This window comes from Dipodomys ordii, unplaced genomic scaffold (assembly GCF_000151885.1).
Source record: "Dipodomys ordii isolate 6190 unplaced genomic scaffold, Dord_2.0 Scaffold4, whole genome shotgun sequence".
Taxonomy (NCBI): Eukaryota; Metazoa; Chordata; class Mammalia; order Rodentia; family Heteromyidae; genus Dipodomys; species Dipodomys ordii.
The window spans coordinates 35964849-35985799 of record NW_012267220.1 but is presented as its reverse complement, the minus strand read 5'-3'; the positions used below and the strand labels follow the sequence as shown (position 1 = coordinate 35985799).

The 20951-nt window shown below is 44.2% G+C and overlaps 1 protein-coding gene across 2 annotated transcripts; it reads right to left on the bottom strand.

Annotated features, from left to right (window-relative positions):
* Positions 1-850: 850 nt before the first annotated feature.
* Positions 851-20661, bottom strand: Agpat6 (1-acylglycerol-3-phosphate O-acyltransferase 6). 2 transcript variants are annotated; one of them, XM_013025839.1, is made up of 13 exons: positions 20499-20661; positions 19745-20253; positions 13185-13254; positions 11854-12154; positions 11054-11128; positions 10141-10230; positions 9868-9961; positions 9187-9302; positions 7978-8033; positions 7422-7507; positions 4353-4481; positions 4186-4265; positions 1631-1770 (listed from the first exon to the last, which is right to left on the bottom strand). In XM_013025839.1, the coding sequence occupies exons 2-13, from the start codon at positions 19907-19909 to the stop codon at positions 1662-1664; spliced, it is 1371 nt and encodes a 456-aa protein (XP_012881293.1). In that variant the 5' UTR covers positions 19910-20253; positions 20499-20661; the 3' UTR covers positions 1631-1661. The 2 variants fall into 2 exon arrangements, with proteins under 2 accessions (XP_012881287.1, XP_012881293.1); XM_013025833.1 differs by having other exon boundaries at positions 851-1770; positions 19745-20661.
* Positions 20662-20951: the final 290 nt, after the last annotated feature.

The window sequence follows — 20951 nt, the reverse complement described above, 5'->3', positions numbered from 1 at the left end:
CTGGCTAGCAATGGGACAGGTTGAGGAAACAGGCAATTATGTGGGGAGGTGACAGGAAGGTGGCAGGGATACCACCAAACAGGACAGGGGCCTTGAATGACAGTTCAAAACCTCAAGAGGTGGGCTTCACTCACAGTACAACCCAAATCCCAGGGGACACCACAGCTGGTACAAAATCATAAGGGGTATCCTGACCTTTCCACAATGGTATGGAGGTATATAGGAGGGAGGGACAAACAGATGGATGAATGGTGGTTGAGGCAAACCGCCCTCTCTCCTGCAATACTGAACGTGAACAGATCCCACAAGGATGGCTGGCTCTGGATCTACCTTTGCAGTGGCGATGTGGAACCCAAGGTAAACCAACACCCTTGTTGGCCTCACCTGGCTCCTCACCTAGCCTCAGAACCTCTGTTCTCCCTTACTTTTATACTACACTGCCCCAACTCAGCCCACCCTCTCCTCAGCCTCAACCAACCAATGCCTTGCATACACCTCCAATCCCATGGCTCATCTGTGGAGAAACCAGTCTATTCTAGAAACCATAAACTAACCAGAGATGTGCAAATGCCTGGTATGAGCCGTTTACCCTCATTCTGGAAGTCAGGTTCAGACCCTGCCATTCCAGGGTTATTATGTTCAAGTACAAGAACTAAACTTGACAGGGAATACATTCTTCAGGGCTACATTCAAGGGGCAGAGAGTAAAGGGAAAGTCCCTTAATTCATTCACCATCTAGTTTTATTTACTCACAAGACATGCCCAAAGCCCTGTGCACAGCTCTGAGCTGACTTTGTCTCGCCACATTCCATGAACCTGTACTTGTACACCGCACATCACATGTCCGTCACTCATAGTAGCACTGGAGTCCCCACAACAACCCTGTGAGGTAGATGTCACCACCTTCCCTTCCCCTGCTGACCCATGACACACATGGGGAAGACGAGGCACACATTAAACAAAGTGCAAGTCACATGGGAAATTCAGGCTCAGCCTGGAGTTTGAACACAGATTCCTGGCTCTTGTCACAGACTGGTCAAGGGGGCACTGGCCTCTCCCCATCCTGTGACACCCCTTAAGCAGGAGCTCCAGAACTTTTTAAAACTTCATTTGGCCCAATGCCCCTGCAAACAAGTCTTCTTTTCACCGGGTCTGCAGAGATCTGAGGCTGGGTGCTGTTTGGGCTAGAGGCGGGCCCAGCCATCTTGGCAGTGCCCCTCTCCTCTGGAGTCATGTGCCGGCCTCCCCTAGTAAGTCCCTGGCACATGTGCGACCACAAGGACTGAATCCCAAACCCTACCAAGGTTGAGGACAGTCCTCCCAACCACTCAGCCCGAGATGACGCACACAGGTGGAGAGCTGACTTTAATGGCACTCCTCCAACAGGCTTATTGTAAAGGGAACAAGAAGGCATCTTGTCCTGGCTGGAGCACCCAGCAACTTTGCAGCAGATGACAGTGGGCAGGCTGTGCTGCCTGAGCCCAGGGATCCCTGTGTGGCTCTGAAGAAGCTGGAGTCCTGGGATCCTGAGTCTGGAAGGGTGCAGCAGTGGGGCACGGTGGTGGTAGTGGTGGTGGAGGCGGAGCGGGAGCAGCAGCGTCTTCTGCTGGCTCATTGTCGGGACTTGGAGGCAGAGGCTCCAGCCAGCGTGGGATGCAGACTCAGGAACGGCTCCTGTCCTCATGGTTCCCAACAATCATCTTGCTGTACAGCTTCTGCTGCTCTTCCTTAAATGTGTCTTTCACCTTCTCCCTCTTTAATCCACCATCCCTGAGAGAGAAAGGTCAATGTTACAGCAGGAAAGGCTCCCTGACCAACCCCATTTTGGAGATACCCTAAACAGCTCAAAACCCATCACAGGCCAGCAGGAAACACAGGAACACCAGGGCCTCTCATCAAGAGGACTGCAGACCTGCCTGAACTCCTGGGAACCTGAGGTCAGCATTTACAATTCATGGTGAACACACTGTAAAACTCCCCACCCTTTTCAAGGAGGTTAACATTTTTTGTATACTAACGTTCATCTTTCCCTTACAAAGCATAGAGGACAAAAGGTACTACTTACTCCAGTATCCCCAGAAGGAAAAGAGCCAAAGCTTTAGGAAGTACTGAGATTCAAAATATCCATAAATTCCTTTATAAAATGTTAGCTATAAAGTTTACACCTAAGATTCTGGGATGAATTCCAGAGCCTTGTAATAGGCAAGTCCCATAACTCTGAGCGGCTCACCCAGCCCCAGGGAAAAGCAAGTTCTTATCTCTACACCCTACAGACAGTACTGTGAGCCAGCCACAGCCTGAACTCTTCTGCCTACTCTCAGGGTGATGGCCTTGCCAGTCCACACTTCTGCACACCTCTAAATCCTCTAGACCTGCATTTGCTCCTTCCCACTCCCATTCCCACCCACACCCCAATTCCCTGCTTAACTCCAGTGTTTCCTTCTTCAAAGGGTGAAAGCCGAAGTCTCCTCTCAGTCTCTGCTCTACTCTTAAAACTCAGTCAAGAAGCAATGCTCAATGACAAGGGAACATGGAGTAACAGATAAACTTCCTAACTAAAAGCCTGTCAGCCTGTCAGTTTGCATTCAAAATCCAGCTCCAGACCTTCTTTGAGACATTAGCAAAAGTAACTTGACCTCTCTTAAATGTTTCAGCATCTTAACCTTGAGGTGAAAATAGTGACCTCTCTCTGTGGGGTCACCTGAGGTGAGCTAAAATCACTACACAGAGTACTAGAAGCACCATGAGGTGCACAGTAGGCATTCAAGATATTAAAACTGACATTTTCAGTTTTGTTTTTGAAACATGATCTCCTAGTTCAAGGCTGGCCTCAAAAGTTGCCATTTGAGGGCTGGGAATGTGGCTTAGTAACAGAGTGCTTGCTTAGCAGACATGGAGCCCTGGGTTCAATTCTGCAGCACCACATAAACAGAAAAAGCCAGAAGTGGCACTGTGGCTCAAGTGATAAGTGCTAGCCTTGAGCAAAAGAAGCTCAGGGACAGTACCCAGTCCCTGAGTTCAAGCCCCAGGACTGGCAAAAACAGAATTTGCTATCCTACCTCAACCTCTGAGTGCTACCATACCAGGCTAAGATTTGCTTTTTTTGCTCAAGGATAGCACTCTACCACTTGAGCAACAGCACCACTTCTGGCTTTTTCAGAGGAATCGAACCCAGGGCTTCATGCATGCTAGGCAAGCACTCTATCACTAAGCCACAGTCGCAGCCCAACATTTGCATTTTTTAAAAGGCCAAAAACCTAAAGGTAATGCTATTTTCTGTTTTGTTATGTCAACCAAGTCAAATCCCATCCGAAGCTGACTCTTACTTACTCTTATTAAAAAAAAAAAAATTGGAGGCACTACTAGGGACTGAACCGAGGGCTTATCTCGCAAGCTTACTCTACCACTTGTTCTCAACCCTTTTGTTTTTGTCTGGACTGGCCTCCAATTCATAATATTCCTGCCTCTACTCCTTGGGCAATTGGACAGTTGTCCACCACCATTCACAACTTTGACCCTTGTTCCAAAAGCTGACATCAACACAGTGTGGCAAAGTTTATCTGAACTAGTGTATGTCTCTACTGATCTCCTGATGTGGAGTGTAAGTACCTCAGATTTTAGAATGAGGGTAGTAAACTCTGGCCTAAAGGCTACAACTTCACATCCAGCCTCCCATCTGTTCTTGCAAATAAAGTTTTATTGGAAAACAACTATGTTTATTCATTTTCTGGATGCTTTTACACTATAATGGCAGAAGAGGTTACAATAGGCATTATGGCCCATAAAGTCTAAAATATTTACTGACTTTACAGAAAAAGTTTGTCAACTCCTACTCTAGTAGGAAACAAGAAAAATGCAAAAGTGAAATGCCTTTCTTTCTATGGTTTGTCTAACTCTCTGTGCTAAATGCACAGAGATCAGAGAAAGCACTGTATTTATGAGATTGCCACCCAGCCAAAGTTCATTCCCATCTGGAGATGGTAACTATGTGGGGCACTGGTACACTGGAAATTCCAGGCCATTCTGAGGAGAAACCAGGTAAAAAGATTCCAGCCTTCCCTCTCCAGGGTATATGTGGGGTTTTACCACCACACCAGGAAGGAGAGGCCCTTGCAAAGGCAGTTGGGCACCTGCTCGGGTGTGTTTTGGACTGGATTTACTCAGCTAACTGTTGGCTTTACTTACCACAGCAGGTCCACCAGTCCTCCCTGCCTGGCAATGGCAGACTTCACCCTGTTAGCAAACTGCACAGCATCTTCATCTTTCTGTAACAAAGAATGAATCAGATCACAGCACAGACTCATGGTCACAGTCAGCTGAGTGGGGATGCCTGTGGGGAGGGAGGCTCCTACCTCTCTGGTCATAGGAGGCAAGTACCAAACGCTGCAGACAATGGCCCAGCTGGTCATCATTCTCAGCAGGTATGTCACCATCCCGTACTTGCTGCTGTTCCAGAATGCATCACCAAACTGAGGGTCATACTGAAAAACACAGGAAGCTGGATGTGAGTAGTCTGGCAATGTATGCTGTCAGAGCATATCTGTGAATGGATCCACTGAGCAGAGTGCATCTCCCATCTCCCATGAAAACATTAAGCAAGCAGCTCTGTACATAGCAGCTCTGTCCTTGAGCCATACTCAACTGTCCTCAGCTCTGTGCAGAGCATCAGTAAGGCCTCTGTTGACCACCATCCTCCAACCAACAGCGATTTGCTACACACACACACACACACACACACACACACACACAAACACAAATTAAACTTTCCAGATACATCCAAAATCATTGAACAGAATAATCTACTCCCATGCACCCATTTCCCTAACTATTGCCATCTTCACCTGCCCCCCTCATTAACGCCATGGCATCCCCTTATAAACATGTCTAATATACATCCAAATTAAGTATCTTTTTGTATAATTGCTAGCTTTTTTATATCTTTCCCATGCTCCAGGCTGAAGAACCAATGAGAGCGCTTATAATATGCTATTTTACTATTTTAATGCAATTGCAAAAACAATTTATGTATTTATAATTTAACAATGTAAATTATTTGTTTGGACAGGAAGAATTTATCTGTGCTGATTAAATCAGTGTCCATTAGTGAATGGCTATATGCTGATGACTGTCTCTCAAGGCTGCAACCAGGGACTGGACTTTTCATCAAGAAGTAGGCATTTGTCAATGCCTCTAATGGAGGCAAAAGCTATCTCAATGGTATTTTAGGGAAAATACAGCTGTAGCTACAAACCTTCCTCTCACCAAACACACAGAAATCCCAGGAGCAGAAAAGCCTGGTCTAAGATGGGCTAGAGGAGGAAGTTACAAAAGAAGAGAGAAGAAGAGCTGAGTGTTGAGGCTGCTAAGCACAGTGGAGCCTTTCAGTATCTAGAAGGGCTGTGATAAACAGGGCAATACTCTAAATGAGGGATAACAAAGGAATGAAGTGTGGACAAATAAAAGAAAATAAAATTTCAATTTGTTCTACAGGACCAACATGCCACCGGTACCCTTTTTTTCTGGGAAGAGGCCACCAATGTGAAAGTGACTGAGCTTGAAGGATAGGGATTAACTGTATGTTTTTTTTTTAGGCCTTTCTAGCTTTAGTTTTAGAACAAAATCAGACAAGCATGTTAAGATTATAGTGCTAACTACAAAAAAACACTGAGACTTACTAACAGAAACTAAAAAAGAGGGCTGGGAAGGTGGCTCAGTGGTAGAGCGCTTGCCTTGCATGCGACCCTGGGTTCAATTCCTCAGCACCATATAAGCAAAAAGAAAAAAAGCCGGAAGTGGCGCTGTGGCTCAAGTGGTAGAGCGCTAGCCTTGAGCTGAAGAGCTGAGGGACAGTGCCCAGGCCCAGAGTTCAGGCCCCACGACCGGACCCAAAAAAAGAAACTAAAAAAGATTTAACTGTGGAAAGCTTAATGAACTCACTAAGAGAAAGTTAAGGGAGAATTTCAACCAATAAGCTAAGTTCATGACGATAAAGAAAGTTCTGTTAGCCAGGCACAATGAGTGGTGTGCACTTTGGTTAGAGTTCAGTCTCTCTTCCACTCTGGGCTGGCACTACAGTATAAAAAAGGCAAAAGTACAATAGCACCTCAAAATCAGACACTGACTTAACTTCCGTGGAAATATGATTAGCCTTGATGCTGCTAAAGTTATCCACTTTATGGACCAAATAAAAATTCATGTAAAGTTTACATGTATTTGCTTTGCAGAGGAGCCCACGTTCCAACAATGGGTACAAACTATTCTCCAGAGCAATATACTTCCAGTAGATCCCTGATCATCACTAGCCAGGGACATGTTAAAATGTCAATTTCGCAACTCTGGTGTAGAACCCAGTATCTGTATTTTAAGCATCCAGCAGGTGCAGTTCACACAGCTGATGTCGAAGAATGAAGACCAGCCACTCCCTGAGCATACTCCGTCAAAGGCCTGACTCCCATTATGCTAGACTGCAGGTCAGCCCACAGGATTCACCATACCCCACTGCCCCAGTAGACACCGAAAACGGACTATCCACTGACTCATCATTCTCCATAAAAGGCTCGGCTACTCTAAGGTATCCTGCAGTCATTCTTGTGCCGGCAAAAGGCGAGCAGCTTGCATGAACTGGCCTACCCCAAAATCAAGGCAATTAAGAATACATGCTACGCTTGCTAACCCTCAACTGTAGCACAGCTACTGACCCTGCTAAGATTCCAGCCGAGGTACTTAGACCACACTGCCAACAGCCTGTTTGACAGAATGATGAGGTGTGATCTGGATTCTTTTTAAAAAATATAGTTTTATTATTATTATGTGGTACTGCAGAATTGAACCCAGGGCCTCATGCATGCTAGGCAAGCACTCTACCGCTGAGCCACCTTCCCAATCCCAGGTCTGGATTCTGTAAGAAAAACTTTGGACCCACTGTTGACACTCAAAGGATGAGAAGGAAAGAAGAGAAAAAGATGATGAAGCTGACTGGCTGGCACATCGCATGTATCCAGGGAGCTTGAAAGGACAAGTTGACAAGGGCGGGGCAGGGTGGAGAAGCTGCTTATTGGCATGAGATGACGTTGCTACCCAAGCAGTAGAGTCCTATTGCACTGTGGTGTTGGTAGAGACCTGTCAGTCCTTCCTTCCACCCAATGGACCAACCTAGCCCACAGCCTCCTTCCCATGGGGAGTGCTCTCCAGTGAGCTGGGTCTATGAAGAGTGAGGTAGCAAGTGAGAGGGGCAAACACAGAGCTGATGAGAAGCTGCCATTTCTGAAATCCACTGGTGAGCAGAGCTCTGGTTCCTCTGCTAACACCCAGGCCCCTGGACCTCTTTACTGCTCCCATTCTCCTCCTTTAGCACTTTTTTTGACATGGTCAGCACCTATCCAGCTGTGACAGGACAGCATGCATTCTTGGAGGTCCTGTACCTTGATAGCAACAGGGTAAACAGTGGCTCCAATCTCAAAACTTCCCTTTTTGAACATCATCACCGACGTGTTATTGATACAGGTTCCTAAAATGCAGGTAGAAGTAAAACATCTAAGTATAACATAATTATAATAATTCCAATTCTTCTAGCAGCTCTTCAAATAGTTACCTTGTCATCATCCATTTCATGAACACTTTACAGAGCTAGGAAACTCCTCTCCGTGGCCATATCGCCAACTAGCACAACTTGACCTAGACAAGGGGCCAGGGACACTGAGCAGACTTGGAGGGCTGAGGGATACTGCAAGAAACTCCAAGGACTGCCATCAGTAAGGGACTCCTGGACTGAAAAAGTTCACACTGGGAAACTCGTGCTAAATTCTGAACTTTGTCCAGTTTTTAGTCCCACTCACAGTCTAAATGGGACCTAACACGATATAGTACAAATAGACAACTCAAGCAAGGGCTGAGGGACAGGTTTCCAGGCATATCAGGGTCACAATCTTAACTGACTTCCCATCCCAAAGCTCTTTATGGTCATTAACCCCTTCTTACCTTCTGGGAAGATAAGAATAGGCAACTTGCTTTTATCTTGCACGTGTTCAGTCAGTCTATAGAAGAAGAAAATAAAAGTTCAGATGATTCTCTGCCCTTTGTTATCAAAGTGCATTTATGTTTATTCGACACTAATTTAGATGGGCAGACAAAATTAATGACTACTTTTAAACTCATATAATTGTTCAATTCAATACAGTACTAAAGTCTGGACCCAGAGAATACTGCAAACTTGGTTCTATCTGAAGGAAGCAACAGCCATACTCTCAATAAACCCTGGCTATCTGACTATAACAATGGTCACACTGGATTAAACTACACTATGGTCTAATGGTGACTTCATTCGCTCAAAAAATGATGGTGAAATTCGACTGTCACCATGGTGGTGTTGAGAGATAAGGCCATTAAGAGGAAACTAGATTTTAAGAAAAACTGATAAATGCAGTCCTCAGGACTGAGTCACCTTGAACATGGGGAAGGCAAGACCACCCCTCATTTTGTCTGTCTACACATAATCACTTGCCCTTCTGCTTTTCTACTGGGTTATGACAAAAAATAAAGGCCATGCCAGATACAGATATAGATATCCAATTTTGGAATCTCTAGCTTCTAGTCTCAGGCATTCTGTTACAGCAGCAGAAAATTATGTAAGACAGTTCTCTACCCCTTGGCTCAGTATTCTATTCCTAAGATACAGCAAAGGGAACTCAGTGTTGGGGGTGGGGGGTGAATTCACTGTCTCTATAAAAGATGGTGTTCCACTGATTGTGGGATACGGTGCTGACTGGAGGCCCTAGGTTTGGCCCCCAGCACCTGAAGAAAAAACAACAGCCAATTTCAATAAAGTCTTAATGCCTGTGAAAAGCTCTTTAAATTACCTACAGCCTTAAGATGATTTTTATTAGTAATAATGAATTCATTTGGAGATTCAAACATCAAAGGAAGCTTCTATTTGGACTGGAGATGTAGTTTAGTAACAGAATGCTTGCCTTTAAGGCCTTCCATTTCATTCCCAGCACTGCCCAAAGTGGAAAAAAAAAAGACTCATATTTTATTAGGATGAGTATAATAAAACGTTATTAACTTTAGAAACAATACTCAGACTTCTGTAAACTATATGTTCCCAATTTCAGAAAACAAAACAAAACTTGTGGAAACTTTATAGGCTCAGTGTAAAGTATTCCTACAATGCTTATTTTGTCCATTTACCTCTTAGCCACCAGATGGCGATCTTTCACTTCAGACCGTTCAAACCAGACATGTGGGCACGCCTTCACCATGGCTCTCTGAATAACACCCATGAGGCCTCCATGCACCTGACCCACCTAATCCCAGACAAAGGAATAATTAACAGTGAATTCGTTCTCATACAATTGCTCCCCTGGTCCCACAAAGTAAGTATCCCAATCTCTCATCCTCAAATAGTTGATTGCTAACTAGGTTTCTTTCAAGAAAACAGTACTCAGACTCACCAATCCTAAATTTCTCTTTGTTATGAGTGACACTAGAGGTCTGTAACTAAAAATATAACTAAACACTTAAGTCAAAATAACCACCAAGTTCTATACAGTAATCCTCCTTGGATAGTCTCAAATGCCCTCAAGTCTAGCTCTCCTTGGCTTCCCTCTCCCCCGGAATGGTCTACCATCTGACTGCCAGATACCCAGACCAAATATTCAAGGCACAATCTCTAGCTACTCTGTTACTCTGCTCAGAACAGCTCTTATCCAAGTTCTTAGCATTCCCCAAGGGAATCTAGGTTGAGGCCACATGTAATCACATACTTATATATGTGCCTTGTGTTCTGTGAAGGGTCCAAAAGTCTCCCAGCACTGATTCAGCTAAGTAAGTCCCATTTCAAGAAAACAATAGAAACAGAACTTGTTTTACCATGGCATAATAGCCATCACTGGCCAAAATGATCACGTCGATGGGAGATGTATGATTAGCCACACAGATACCACCATTTCTTGGTCTGTTTTTCCTGGGGGTAAAACATATGCAAAGCAACAAGAATGAGTGTGTAGGAATTCCTTTGGAAAACAATTCTCACCTCACAAGTGTCATCAGAAGCTAGCTAAAAGCTAAGGAGTATGGCTGAGTGCAGGCAGGCCACATTCTTGGTCACTGCTCTCCCCTTACAGTGCTACCAAGTCCCCTCACCTGTCATGGTAGGTAATGATAGCTGTCAAGGCACGCACGCAGATCCGGTAACACATCAAGTGAACATGTTTACTCAAGAACTCCTTAAGCCTGCAACAACATGATAAGATTTGGGGTATTGTTTGACATAGAGGAAGACAGGACAAGCTGCTGACTCGTAACTACTCAACAGTCTGTCAAGTACTTTCCTAAGCATTAGTACATATAGTAAAACCCTATAATGTATTTTCATTCTTGAGTCACTCACAAGAAAACAAAGAAATGCAACGTAGCTTGATTATATTCGCCCATGTTATGGTTCCTGGCACAGGGGAACCATGGTCTCCTAGGTTCCTTTGCCCACTTGAGTCAGGCCTGAATGCAGCCCCCTCACAGCCTGGAAGAACAGAGATCTACTGGCTCTCCAACTTCCCCTGAGGTTTCAAAAAATAAAAAACCCTTCCTGTATTCTAAATAAATTTTTTAGCACTTATTCTCTAGTAAGTTTATGAACCTAACAGAACACATAAAACTAAACACATGATCTCTGCTGGGGGCAGAGATCATAGTATAATCCAGGCCTTGGCTTTGAACCCAGAACCACCAACAAAACAAAAACTCCAAACCACCAGACACTCTATAAATAAAATACGTTAATATCTGAGTCCCAGACTAACCCTTTGGGAGTTGCTTCCTTTATTTTAAAGTGGGAGGAATATATGGGTTGGAAGGCCAAAATAACAGTCACTGATCAAGATCAGGCACAAAATGAAAGTCTTTAATGTGGATGCCAAAGTGAGCATGAGGTTTCTTGAACCATCTTAGATTCTTGGGTTGGAATAGCATCTGACAAGTGGTCTCCTTTCGCTGTGAGTCACCATTCCCAGAATGACGTGCCTCCTCCTCCCTGCAGGAACACTCACACCCTACTCACCTTCCATTTGGCAGGTATCCCACCACAGTGGTGCCCACCACCAGCAGGCTGATCCCTGTGAATGCAAGAGCTATCCTGTAAAAGACAAGAGCACATCACACCAGCCCAGGAGACAGTACATGTATGAACACTAAGGCAAGAATCAAAAATACAGATCTGAGTTCAATCTCCAGTACAGCCAAAAAATAATAAAAATTTTAAATGAAGAGCTCTTCACAGAAATAGGTGTTGCGTGTTAGAACTAGAGTTTCCCTGGGATTCCAAACTAACCCTCGCTGACATGTCTCCTTAGCCTCAGCAGCTGGAATGACAGGCCTCCCTAGGGTCACATGGGCTGCCCTCAGGCACCTGCTGTCCTGCTGGCTTCCCCTCTCTTCAGCTTTACAGCCTGGCAGAAGCAAAGCCTCTGTGAAGCAATAAGAAAAGTAAGGCCTGAAGGTACCAGCATCTGGCACGACACTCAGAACAGCACAGGACACAGAAAGTTAGAATTCAATACTGCCTCTGTATCAGAGAAGCAGGATTCAGGAAAGAAGGCCATGCCCAGAGTGGACAGGCCAGAAAGTACACCATGTTCCCTGGCTGCGTTCAGTCCATCTAGGCAAGCGATCTGTTTTTAAGAAACCCAACTATTGCTGTTTAATATCCTGAATATTCACAGATCTTGAAAGAGTAATGCTAGTATGCCCTTCTAAGCCAGAGCAAAAGCCACACTATCCTCTTTCTAAAATGGAAGATAGGGAGGTCCTGCATAGAGTGAGGCAGAGCATCAGGCTTTCTGTTACTACACTTTTCCTCACCTGAGTGGCAGGAGGAAGCAATATCGAATCAGCACTCCTAGCCCCCATAACACAGTGAGCCGAAGGCTGATGTACTGGAAGTTATAATTGGTTCTGCTCAGCAGGTTCCATGACTCCAATTCCTCTGCTGAGAATCTCTTGGTCACTTCATCGTCCATAATAGTCTCCATTCCTTTCCGGCAAAAGTAGAAAATGTCAGAGAGCTCAAACTCCAGAGTATTATCCAGAGCCTTACTACTGCCACTTCGACGAATTTCTTTGATTTCTTCTTCTAGTGAAGTAGGATCTTTTGCAATTATTCCTGAAAAATACAACACACCTGTCAAGTGGCATGCTTCAGCAAAGTATGTGAAAAACACTCAGGGTACGTAGCCTACATCTTATGCCATGAAGTGTAAATGTAATGTGTGCTCCAAAGGTTGAGGAGTTAGAAACCTGGTTCCCAATGTGTGGTAGACCTTTAAGGTAGGACCTCATGGAAGAGGAGTAGGTCACAAGGCTGCTGGCCTATTAAAGGGAAATCATGCTGTGGGAGTGGGTATAAGGGGTGGAGTCATTCCCATGATATTGGGTTGTTTTTATTTTATTTATTTTTTTTGGGGGGGGGTCTGGTCATGGGGTCTGAACTCTGGGCCTGGGCACTGTCCCTCAGCTCTTCAGCTCAAGGCTAGCGCTCTACCACTTGAGCCACAGCGCCACTTCTGGCTTTTTTCTTTTTGCTTATGTGGTGCTGAGGAATTGAACCCAGGGCCTCAGGCATGCAAGGCAAGCGCTCTACCACTGAGCTACCTTCCCAGCCCTATTGGGTTGTTTTTATTTTATTTATTTTTTTTGGGGGGGGGTCTGGTCATGGGGTCTAACTCTGGGCCTGGGCACTGTCCCTCAGCTCTTCAGCTCAAGGCTAGCGCTCTACCACTTGAGCCACAGCGCCACTTCTGGCTTTTTTCTTTTTGCTTATGTGGTGCTGAGGAATTGAACCCAGGGCCTCAGGCATGCAAGGCAAGCGCTCTACCACTGAGCTACCTTCCCAGCCCTATTGGGTTGTTTTTAAAATGCAAACCTGGCCCCTCAAGTTTGTGAGATCTCTTTTGCCATGTAACAGACCCTTTCCTTCTTTCTTCCCTTTCACATATCCTGCCATGTGGTACAGTTAGGGAGCCCCAAATTTCTATCCAAACTGAGCTAAATACCCTTTTTCTCTTTTGCAAAGTACCCAGTTCTGGGAATTGTGTTATAGCATCAGAAATGAATTCAACCAGTGTACAAATGAAAGCACTTAAGAGACCTATATCAAAGGACCCTTAGGCTAAGGATCAAGACTCAAGTCTTACCATTGGTATAGGGCTTGTAAAGTTGGTGGTTCTTCTCCTTGGCTCCTCTCTCCATTCTCAAGGTAGCCCACTGAGGAGGGAAAAAGCAAAACAGCAGTGCAAGAATGAAATTCTTTTTCAGGGAGCACCTCCACTACTACTCTGTGAAAGCCTCAATCCCAATCTGGAGAGCCAATGGTAGTCAATTACCACCCATCGTGAAAGGGGGCTCCACTCCTCTCCCAGGGTGGCCAAAACCCAAGGCAAGTTAGCAACTGTACAGAACTGAGAATACAAGGAGCCAAGGCTATCTGTTCAGACTCTCAACTCATTCACCTGAACATTCTCCAGACCAAGGAACTGACTAGAAATAGCACACGACCAGTGAAGACAGACTCCTTCAAACTGCTGCCCAAAACCAAATTACCACAAAAAAAGTGACCATTTTTGCTTTCAGAAAAATAAAGGACTTTCTTTAACTTCCAGAATCTGGTTCTCTTTATCCACAAAACATGATTTCTTAGCAAGGTCATTTAGAACAGAAGGACACCATGTATGTGACAGAACTTAGAAAAGGCAAGTGTGTTACACGTTAGGTGTCTTCATTACTAGTAAAATCCAGACTATGGAAGAGAGCTAGAAAGGAAAAAAAAAAAAAAGCAGCTTTCCCTGGAGCTTTCTACCTTCATTAATAGAGTCCTTTTACCTGGGGTAAATAGAGCCAGCTCACCTACTCCCTCGTGAAAATGTTACCAATGAATACCTCCACGGTGAGTAAAGGAAATAAAAGATTTCAAGAGATGCCTCTTAAACTTTGTCCATAGCTGTGCACAAAGGAGAGAATTCTATCACAGGGAGAGAACACTATCATGATGCATAAGGCATTCAGGGTACACTATGCTGGTGGAGCCTGAAAAAGCAGCAAGACTGTTCTATTACAGGAGGGAGAGTTAATCAATTTAATCTGACCTCGACTGGAAACCTCAAATGTCATTCTCTAGAAAACAATAGGCAGCTTTAGTGTTATCCACTCAAAGTAAGGTCAGAAATGAGAAAACTCAACCCATGTTTCAACATTTAAGATTAGGTGAGCATTGATGGCTTTTGGTTCTATGAGTGGATAATCTTTTCTGGGGGAAAATGTTAATTCCTAAAACAAAAGAAGATGAACTGCCTAGTTTCCGAAAACTTAGAAAGACTTGATAAGAAAGTACAAGCTACATATATGAACACTAATATTTAGGGTTCCACAGTCTTGCTATGATCCTGTACTGACACTGCAAGGATAATCATAGTAGAAGCACTACTCTTGTGCTGAATTCTAAAACTCAGACTATACTGCAAGAAGCAAGTAACACACATTAACCTCTCAAGGATGAAAAGAGTGCAGTCTCTCTCATTGCTGCTGATGCTCAGCTCTGAAACTGTTTAGCTGCATATACCCTTTCATCCCCTTTGGCTTCTGCACATTACAGAATGCTTCTGTGTTTACTAAGGCACTGTCCAGTCACAGAGTAAGGGACAAGTGGTTGGGCTGGAGGAAATCTGGCAATTAGCTGAGAACAGCCTGTTAAGGGATGACTAGGGCAGCTCACTCAACTACCTTTGCCCTAATAGAGAAAGGGCCTGGGAAAACAAACTCCCCAAACACTTGTAACACTGCTGGGGGAGTGGGAGAGACTAGACATAAATATACTAAGCAAACTGAAGCTAATTTAATTCAGTCCTCACACTATATACCTGGAGAGTGAGAGATCCCACAGACTGCCCCATCCAGATGCCAAAAGCAAGGCCCAAATTGTGACTAGTGCTTCTGACTGGCTATTAAATGGGGTTTTCACAACCTGCCACACTGGGATCAATGCTTTGTCTGCAGATCTCAGGGAAACACTATTTATGTTTACAATTTAATACAAAGAACAAAGATCAAGATGTGCCCTACACAAGAGTTGCACAGGAAAGGTATGGGGTGGGGGTTCCAAGTCTTTTCTAGACACAACACTCTCTAGCATCCAGAAGGTTCATTAAATCCTCTTGTTTGAAGACTTTTCATAGTTACGAGAATTTGATCTCCAACCACCCACTCCTGAGGCTTTGCAACAAGCGCTCTCATAGCTTCAGCATAAGCTCAAATGTGGGCAAGGTGCTCACTAAGGACAATAGAAAACATTAATCCAGGAGACATCCCTACAGTTAGGGCCTCTCTGACAGAAACTAGGCATAAAAATCAATCACATTTTATATCACAGGCCAAAGCATAATAGTGATATCTAGTAACTATACAATGAGCTTCTCTGAGCTGTCACTTTAAGAAGTATAGTTTTCAGATACTTTGGAATAAAATTAAGAATCCTAGGTTCAGAGTTCATTTCACCATAAAAATCGTCTCTCTTCCCGATTTGTCATTTACGAGACTATTCAATACCAGATTACTTTATTCCCCTTTCAGCTTCTCCTAGACAGAGAAAACTTAAGGGCATTAACAACACTAGGCTCTTAGGTAACATTAAACTGAACAGAGCTTGGCAGGTGAAATGCAGATGGGCACTCAATACAATTCTGGTACTAGTTATATCAGTCTCCACTACATTCCCACCAACTAGATACATCCAAGAACCTGATCCCTGAAAACCACCGGGCTTATACTTCCCCAGCAAAGATTCCATCCTCTCCCTACTTTGGCTATAATGTTCAGGTTGCTACTGTCAAGTCTACACTTTATTTCACAGAAGGGCCAACCTCACATTTCCAATTACGAATCCAGGCAGCATCCTCATGCAGCAGCTGAGAATCTGCAGTGGCATACTTCTTCATTACTGCAGTAAGCTCCTCCACACATTCCAGCCTGAGAGCTGGCATCCTCTCCCTCCATCTACCCAAGTTGCCAGGCCTCCAATGTCACCAAGTCCTCTGAAGTGGCACTCTCACATCTGCTCGTTCCATATTCCTTCCTTCCCTCCTTTATTGACCTATAAAAGGCCAACATCAGCTTAACTTCTCTCTCCCTCAGTCCTCCTTCCTGTACCTGAACACATGCTGCCACAGCCTGATCATATCACTTTCTGGCTCAACCTTCAATGGCTACCGAGTGTCTAATAAAATAAAAGTCATAAAACCCACCTTGTTGCTTCATGCACCTTTTTGCTCTAACAAACTATGTGCTGCATCCAAACAAGATTGTACCTTTTCACCTTTACCCAATAAGCTTGAAGAATATTCTATCATTTTCCAAAATCCAGGCCTAATGCCAAATCTACTATAAACTGTTTCCTACCCAACTTCTGCATCAGAACTTTAATTGGGCACTGCATGATGAATTAAGTATATGTGTGCATATTTGTCTCTCCTAAGAGACTATAAGTACTTTTGGAAGCAGGAGCTAGAACCCACCAAGTGTATAGTCTGATAGTACCTGGCATGTAGCAGGTAATTAATAAGGGCTGTACTTAATTAATGAACTCTTAGTTTTTCTCTCCATCAAAGTCTCCATTTGAAAAAACAGAACTGAAATGATAAAATCTAAAACGTTTTCCCTGCAACTAATCATCCTCCTCTCCTTGAGCATGTCCTTACCCACTCAAAGTTACAATAGAATGGACATTTACTACTGCCATGTGAGGTTAGAATTACCACTCCTCTCCAGATGAGGAAACAGGCTGCCAAGTTCAATGATCAAGGTAAGTATGGGAGCTGTGGAAAATCCCAAGTACTCAAGGTGAGGGATACCTGCTCCAAAAACAAATGATCTTCCCACTCTAATCCCACAAGCACATGAAGCTGGTCTTCCAAACCATCGCAGCCTCCATTTATCCAGTGGAGCTGGAAGATGTGCAAACTGCCAAAGTCCCATCCTTTTCCCCTAACTTGACTGATACCTTTCACCTCAGGCAGAGAAACACAAGTTTCTTCTGTTGTTCCCAAGTCATTGAATATTCTTCAAGCTTATTGGGTAAAGGTGAAAAGTTGGGCTTCCATTTTAAAATGCTATCATCACTAAGAAAAGGAAATCTGAAGCAGATACACTCAGGAAAGGACAGAACCCCTTTAAATATGATACTCCTCGAACATTCTGGTCTTTAGTAACTCAGCATCCATGGGACCTGCTCTGAGTTTAGTCCTCCAAGAGAGGAATCATTCATCTACATCCTCTCCATCTCTCTCAAAAGCAGACAAAAGCACAACTATATGAACTGAATGCTATTTAATGGTATTTACAAAGAAAATCAGTAAAATGTAGAAATGAATAATGAACCTGGTAACTAGGGATGGAACCCAGAAGTTCACACATGCTGGCAAGCATTCTACCACTGAGCCATACCATCAGCTTCTACTCTTTTAAAATCTTAATCTTGCTATTTCCATTACTAAATCACTTTGCTCAGACTAGTGGTTTTCCAAGATGTGCTTCTGATGGTCCAAAATTACATTTCCACATATTAGCACAACAGTAAACATTGAATGAGGTTTCCATGGTGTAATAATAATCTATATTAGAATTCACAAGAGTGTACATCCTAAAAATTCAGTCATAAAAGGGATTCACTTGCCCAATAGGGGAGTGCTTGCCTAGCAGGTATGTGATCTGAAGTTCAAACTGTAGCATCATCAAAAAAAAATATTGTATCTCATTTCCTCCACTATCATGAACATTTCATATATTTCAGGTAATCTTCCTAAGTCTCTTTCCTTATTGATAAAATAAGAATATTTACCCTGTTCATCACATAATTCTAAGGAGCCACAAGAAAGTGTAAGCATTAAAAAAAAAAAAACTATAAGATACGCTGGGTGCTGGTGGCTCACACCTATAATATTAGATACTCAGGAGGCTGAGATATGAGGATCATGATTCAAAGCCAGCCCAGGCAGGGAAAGTCTGTGAGACTCTTCTCTCCAATTAACCACCAGAAAAACCAGAAGTAGAACTGTGGCTCAAAGGGGTAGAGTGCTAAGCCATAAATAAAAGCTCAAGGCAGCACCCAGGCCCTGAGTTCAAACTCCGCATTCAAAAAACCCCCAAAACTAGTGGCGCTGTGGCTCAAGCGGTAGAGCGCTTGCCTTGGGCTGAAGAGCACAGGGACAGCACCCAAGCCAAGAGTTCAAGACTCATGACCGACCAAAAAAACAAACAAACAAACAAAATAAAAACAACAAACAAAAAGAAAAAACCTTCAAAACTATAAGATAGGGCTAGGGGTATAACTCAGAGGAAAAACACTTGCTCACTATGTGAAAGGCTCAAGATTTGGGGTCCAGCACTACCAAACAAACCTACCAGATACTACATAAAAAAGTGATGTGGCGGGCTGGGAAGGTGGCTCAGTGGTAGAGCGCTTGCCTTGCATGCATGAGGCCTAGGGTTCGATTCCTCAGCACCACATAAGCAAAAAGAAAAAAGCCGGAAGTGGCGCTGTGGCTCAAGTGGTAGAGCGCTAGCCTTGAGCTGAAGAGCTGAGGGATAGCACCCAGGCCCAGAGTTCAGGCCCCACAACCGGACACCCCCCAAAAAAAATTTTTAAAAAAAAAAAGTGATGTGGCTTTACTTTGACCATGAAGTTGCAGTTCTCAAAGCTATACATGGTTTCATCTGTGAAAAAGAATTCCTGGGCTGGGAAGGTGGCTCAGTGGTAGACTGCTTGCCTTGCATGCATGAGGCCCTGGGTTCAATTCCTCAGCACCACATAAGCAAAAAGAAAAAAGCCAGAAGTGACACTGTAGCTCAAGTGGTAGAGCGCTAGCCTTGAGCTGAAGAGCTGAGGGACAGTGCCTAGGCCCAGAGTTCAGGCCCCATGACCAGACCCCCGCAAAAAAAAAATATTTCTGCAGAGCTGGGGACTAGTTTTGAGATTTTGCAAATAAATGACCAAATCTCTGCCTAGACATTCAAAATTTTATGGTGTCTTATTAGCTTAGTTTTATTAGCTTCCTTTCTCATCTACTTTCTTTTTTTTAATTTTATTTGTGAACATACTGTACAGAGGGGTTACAATTACATGGGCAGGATAATGCATACATTTCTTGCCAAGCATTGCAGCCTCCTCCTTTGTTTACCCTTCACATCCCTTCCCAGCCTCCCCCCGCCCCTCATCTACTTTCTTTATAATGCAGCCAGTTCTGGCCAATGTTCTGACTGATGTTCAGAAATATACTATCTTCCCCTTCTATCTTTCAGAAAATTAAACAGTTCAAACTCCCTTTTCTGTTCATTCTTTTTGTATGAAGTGTAAGGGCTTTCTTTAAATAAATGTGTAAGGAGAGAAAAGGCTTTTCAGAGGGGGACAGGTTGGCAGCACTGTGCACCATATATCTGCTCTATAGGGACAAGGAGTACATAGCAATGCGCTTGATTTTATGTCTCATGCTGTGACAAGGCAGGCAAGATGCAGAGTCACGGGACTCAGGGTCAGTGTATGCACTCATTTCTCCATTTCCTCCAAAGTCCATCCCCACACCCTACTTTCTCAGTTTCTTCCAGGTCTAGCAGAAACAGCCAGGTGTTCTTACCAGCCGGGTAAGAATTGTTTCTGCCCAAACCAAGCCCCCTCCTCTGTGACACTACCCGTCAAAATAGCTCAACTCACCGCAAAGATTTTTAACAAAGTTTTCATGTAGAGCTTTCGGATACCAAAGGAGACTCCAAAAATGGCAGGGACTATGATGAAAACGAGCAGGAGGGTAAAGAGAACTGTCAAGGAGATGCCCAGAAGGTTGACAATCAGGCTATCAAAAGGCAGCAAGAGGAACATGGTGGAGGATCCAGGCCAGGCTGGTGCCCTCTTCCCCACGCACAAACCGTGGCCTTCAGATGGTCCTTTCTGACAGCACCAACCTGAGAAAGGAAGCTAGTCCCCCAAGGGTGACAAACTCCATCCCCAGGATCACATCATTTAATTGCTTGCACAGAGCAGAGGAACTTGATAGCGAACAAGGTAGAACAAGTCTTCAGTTCCAGCATGCGTGTCCAGGCTGTGTTTCTGTGCAAGTAAGTGGCAAAGGAGAGCTCTCCACTCCACTACCTGTCCACTGCTTCCAGAGGCTTTGCTCCGTTTCCTGCCCCACAGCATTCAGCAGATCAATCTGTCCAGCAGATCTGTATTGCCAGAAATACCAAGAAGAGTTCACCTTGGTGCCAGAAAACTCCTGATAACTCCCGTGGAGGGGGTGACACTCGCACTTCACACAGAAGGTTTTGGAAGGTGAATATGTGGAAATTAAATAATTTTGCTTAAAATTCCTTCATAAGCTGAAACCCAAATTCACTGTAGAGAGTTCGTATCTGTCCCCATTCTCCCTTTGGAAGGGATCCTGGTGCTGCTGCCCCCAGGACCCTCCTACCTGAAGAGCCTCAACCTTCGCCAGTGGCACACGGAGGCTGGCATGGAATGTTTCATGCCTGCAGAACTCCAGGCACACCTGGCATAGGTGGCCACTCAAAATTCTTCCTGCCCTTTCTCAGCGGTGACCTGGCTTCTTGGCGAAAGTTGTTTACATGCTGCTGGAGCTGGGGGTGGAAAGAGAAGCAATGTCAGTCACACAAATCAAGAGGAAGAACGTCAATGTGCTTTGTTGTGGGAGGGGCAGACTGTCTTAGGGTGAGCCAGCCATTAGTGCCAGCTTCTCCAGACATCAAGGTCAAAGGGACTGGTGAGGCACACACCAATGTGGGAGAGACATATGAGTTTACAACTCCAATAAATAGGAACTGTGGCCACTCATACTTTTTGAATTAAATATATGTATCTGTAAATATAAAGGATAAAAATAATACATTAAGAAATGTAAATCTCC